Below are 4,353 nucleotides of genomic sequence, written 5' to 3'. Positions count from 1 at the left end.
CCCCACCCATCAGACTTGGCCTGATCGGAAGAAGGCGGTACCACGAAGGGCTTTCCAGCTCAGAGATGTGGCCCGAACTGCTAGGAGAGGGACCGGTAGCCGGCCGGTGTTGCCATGGCAACTTCCTCCCTGCACTGGATCGAAGCATCCTATGGGCAAATCGGAGCTGGCTGCTCCAGCTTCTCCGCCCCTCTCCCAAGCGGGTGGGGGAGAAGTGGACACCAAAACCACTTGGTCAGACTCAGGGACACCATCCTCAATTTTAGAGCCTGATGTAGCAATCCCCTTTGGCATTTGCTGGAAACTGGAGACATTCTCCAGACAAGCTCCCCAGCCGTGCCCCAAGGCAGACTGGCAGGTCTGGGACTGAAGATGTAATAAAAACAAACTGTTAAAGAGAACGGGGACATGGGGCGCTGGGTGCTCCCCACCCTCTTGTTCCACATGCAAGTCCCCCAAATCCCCATCTTTAAACCCCTCCCAAGAAGGAGGGCCCAATTGTGCCTTAATAGCTATAACAATGCAATAAAATTAGCTTATAAGCTAACGTTTTGAGAATCAGGCTTCCCCCCTGCCTCAAACCCACAGATTCCTTTCTACAATCTTGCTCAGAAACAAGCCTTACTTCTTGGTAAGAAGAAAGATGACTAGCTAACAGCTACCGAGAGCCTGTCTAGTGTCAGGCGCTGTACTCTGCCCTTTCCGTAGCACACACAGCGCAACAATCAACCGCATAGATGCTTGAGGCAGACCGCTCAAGTTCAGACCCTACTCCCTCATGTCCTGGCTCAGCGACCTCGAGTGAATACTCTCTCTGCGTCTCAGTTTTCTTCTCTGAAAATGGGGATGTTAACATGAATTGTGTCTCAGTTTTCCCATTTGAAAATGGGGACTGTCAAATGTTAATTTTATAGACTTGCTGTGAGGAAAGAAAACAATATTCAAAGTGGCTAGGAGAATACTTAGCAGAAGGAATCATTTAAAAAATGTTTACCCTCTGTGGTCCATGCTCTGCTTTTCTTCCTGTTATAGATAAGAAAGCAGAGGTCACATGTCTAACTGCCCCCTGCCCGACCCCTCCTCAATTACAAAGCCAGAAGGAGCCAGGTTGAGCCATGAAGACACAAACATGAAAAATGCCTCCCAAAAGCATGCCTCTCTAAAGCCCCAGTATCTTTATGAAAAGGGGCAAAGCAGTGTAAGAATTGGGTTCAGAGTGCACAAGGGAAGATGCTTCTTGGGAAGAATTCTAGAGATCCGCGGTGACCAGCCTCCTGAGCCCCAGGGTGGCTAGAAAGGGGAGGAAGGGGCAGCTTCCTTTGCTGACAAAATGTCCAAGGCTCCCAAGCTCAAGGCAGGAAAGTGCTCTGGCCCAGTTAAGGCTAATGAAAGTCTCCTCCTCACAGTTTCTCAGGAAACCAGCTGAAGGGTAGCATATAAACTCTGAAGATGGCTCTGCGTCAATCGAGTTGATGAAAAAGATGCAGTGGACAGGAGGTGGAAGCAGCAACAAAGGGAGGACCCTAGATAAGCCAGAGGACCATCAGGGGCACCCCTGGGCCACCGGGAACAGAGAGGGGCATGAAACGGTTAGGCGAGGGAGCCGAAGAGAGAAAGGTAAAGCCAAGTCAGTTCCGACAGCCCTCCAACTGCAGCAGTCTCTGTCCACTATCTGAGACATATTCAAACTGCTTTTCGAAATTAGTTCAGCATGGTGCTGCTCTAAAAGAATAAACCTAAAAGGCTTTTTTTTTTTTTAAGGAGAAAATTAATGACTTTGAGAAGAACAAGAAAAATTAAGAACCAAGACAACGTTCCCTACTTCCGATTCTCACCAGACACTCATTAGCCTTCCGGAAATGAAATTTCACCTTCTCCCTCCCCCTCCCAAATTCGAAGCATCCCTTAAGATGAGCAGTTGAGCACAAGATGCCCAAACCAAACTCTTGGCTGTCCGCAGCTCCCTGGGGCCTCTTCACCTGGAAACCATTTTCTACACAGAGAGATCTGACTTAAAAAAAAAAAAAAATCATCTTTCAGAGACGGGACTAGTGCTTTACTGGAAAGAGAACCGGAAACCTGATTTTAGTCTCGGCTCTGTGCCCGCCTCACTGGGTGACCTTGGGTTATACACACACACATAGGGACTTCAACCTCACACACATTCACACACACACATCCATGTGGGGGCAAAGAGACGTTGGACAAGACGATTTCTAGGTCCCCCAAGTGAAAAAAAAGTTAAGAATTTGAAGAAATCTGCTGGAGGAAAAAAAAGCAGGGGAAAAAAAGCAGGTGGACCTTTAAAAATCTCTAATATTGCATGAAGTTACCTATTGTAACTTAAGTGAAACCAGAGCAAGTCGCCTGCAACCAATGATAATAACCAAAGCATCTGAATCATGACAAGGAGCATGACTCTGGAGAAAATCCCAACTGTCCCTACCACAGGGACAGTTGGCTCTTGAGACCTAAGTGGCCTGTTGAACTTCAGGAGTGTCCTTGAACATCAAGGGAGGGATGGGGGAGCCCGCCCACCGAGGCAGGTGGGGCTCCCTCCCCAAACCCCCAGTTGAGCCAGATTCCCTCTCTCTGATTTTGCTCCAGGGGAGGCCACTGGGTTAGGAGAGCCCCTCCACCCCTCCTCACCTTGCCTTGTCCATGATAGTAATAATACACCCTCCCTCAGCTGCATCAAGGGGGAAGCGAAGCCTCAGTTATTCTTTCTGTAAAATGGTGATTCTATAAATTGGCTCTGCAGTAACCATCTTCACTCCACCCCCTCTTCAGGTCAACACCAAGAAGGCTGTGTCAGGGGTCAGCCTCACATGCCCCCATTCACCCACTCAGCCAACACATTCTGCTGCAGAACTTTCTCCCCACTTGCCTCCTGCTCCAACAGGAAGAGGTGAGCACCCATCACCCACCGCTCCATCCAAGGCTTATCAGATAACTGGCTGACCAGATACGCGTCCCTGTAGGCAGAGAGTCTTAAGCAGGGCCCTTGAACTCCCTAAAACTGTGGACAAAAATGTTTGGATGGTGCGTGTATGTATTTGGGGGAGAACTCATCCGTATTGTCATCAAGTTCCCCAAAATGTCAGGAAACCATTTTGCTCCTCCCCACCACACACTCCCCTCCCCTTTCATCCCCTCACTGAACTAAAATACTCTCAGATCAGCATACAAAACACTTGTAACTTAACCCTTGTGTCTGAGGTACCATCATCCCATTTTACAGACCAGTATATGGAGGCTAGAGGCGGCACGACTCGCCCAAGGTCACGGCTAATAAGGAGATAAGCAAGCCCAAGACCGGAACATGATTCCGACTCCCTCTCTGGCACTCTTTGGGGAACTCTCACCCAAAGCCCTCTAGCTACCCCACCTGTTGGTGGATTCGCTTCCTCACCGCAAAAGCGTATCCGAAGCCCTTCTGTTTCCTCTGTCTGGTCCCAGGGCCGCCAGGAGCCGGTTTCTCCACATTTCCCCGCCCCTTGGGCTCTGGCCGAGGTTGCGCGCAGGCCTGGGAGCCTGAGGTTCCGGCCGATGAATGGTGGCCCGGTCCAGCCCACCCAGAAAGGCCACTCCAGGCCCAAGAGCACCCGGGATCAGAGGCACACTCCGAAGGGCGCGCAGGTGTAGAGTCGGCGCCGCCCTACGCCTCCCTCCGGGACCAGCCGGGAGGAACCGAGAGGAAAGGCCGTCCCCCGGCCGGTCCCCTCAAGGTCCACCCCAGCCCTGGAGCCCAAAGCCCCCGCCCCTGGGGAAAGGCGAGAGACAAACGGGGGGCGCTCAAGGCCCTGGGCGCAGGGCAGGGGTCTGGCACTGGGAGTCTCAGGATGCAGCCAAGACAAAGATGGAGCAGGAAGGTTGCGCGCCACCTCCAATGGCGGGGGGCGCGTCGGAGCCCCGCGGGTGAGGCGGCCAGAGCCCCGGTGTCTGAGGAGGGGGCACTTATAGGAGGCTCGGGGAGGGCGGCAGGTCGGATGCAGGGACAAGAATGGGAGCATTCAGTTGGCGCAGGTGAGTAGGGAGAGCTAAGTCCAGGAGACCCAAAGGGCCCACCTGCGGAAAAGGGGTGAATGGCAGAGGATCTAGGTCCCTGAGGGCGGCGGGAGGCGAGAAGACCCCACACCCTGGAGACTCTGAGGTCCCGTGGGTGGGAAATTAGACCCTGGGGGCGCATCCCCGAGCGTGGTTGGGATTGGGGGTGGGGAGGGAAGAGTGGCCACCTCTGAGGGCGCACGGGGTCGGGGACGGGGCCTCGGGATCCGGCTCCCGGGACACCCCCCGGGGGTCGGGGGCGGGCCGCGCGCTTACCCGCGTCCTCGTCGTCGAAGGAGTTCATAC

General features: G+C 53.3%; 1 protein-coding gene across 1 annotated transcript in view; it reads right to left on the bottom strand.

The window, feature by feature from the left end:
* Positions 1-4,351, bottom strand: part of RIMS4 (regulating synaptic membrane exocytosis 4) — a 68,748-nt gene extending 64,397 nt beyond the window's left edge. The window contains exon 1 of the mRNA XM_010841006.1: positions 4,324-4,351. Within this exon, the coding sequence (XP_010839308.1) occupies positions 4,324-4,351 (28 nt within the window). The remainder of the gene's footprint in view (positions 1-4,323) is intronic.
* Between the last annotated feature and the right edge of the window lie 2 nt (positions 4,352-4,353).

The sequence above is a fragment of the Bison bison genome, unplaced genomic scaffold (genome assembly GCF_000754665.1).
Source record: "Bison bison bison isolate TAMUID 2011002044 unplaced genomic scaffold, Bison_UMD1.0 scf7180017864154, whole genome shotgun sequence".
Classification (NCBI taxonomy): domain Eukaryota; kingdom Metazoa; phylum Chordata; class Mammalia; order Artiodactyla; family Bovidae; genus Bison; species Bison bison.
Note: the sequence above shows the minus strand (reverse complement) of the source record. Positions and strands in the feature narration are given on the sequence as shown.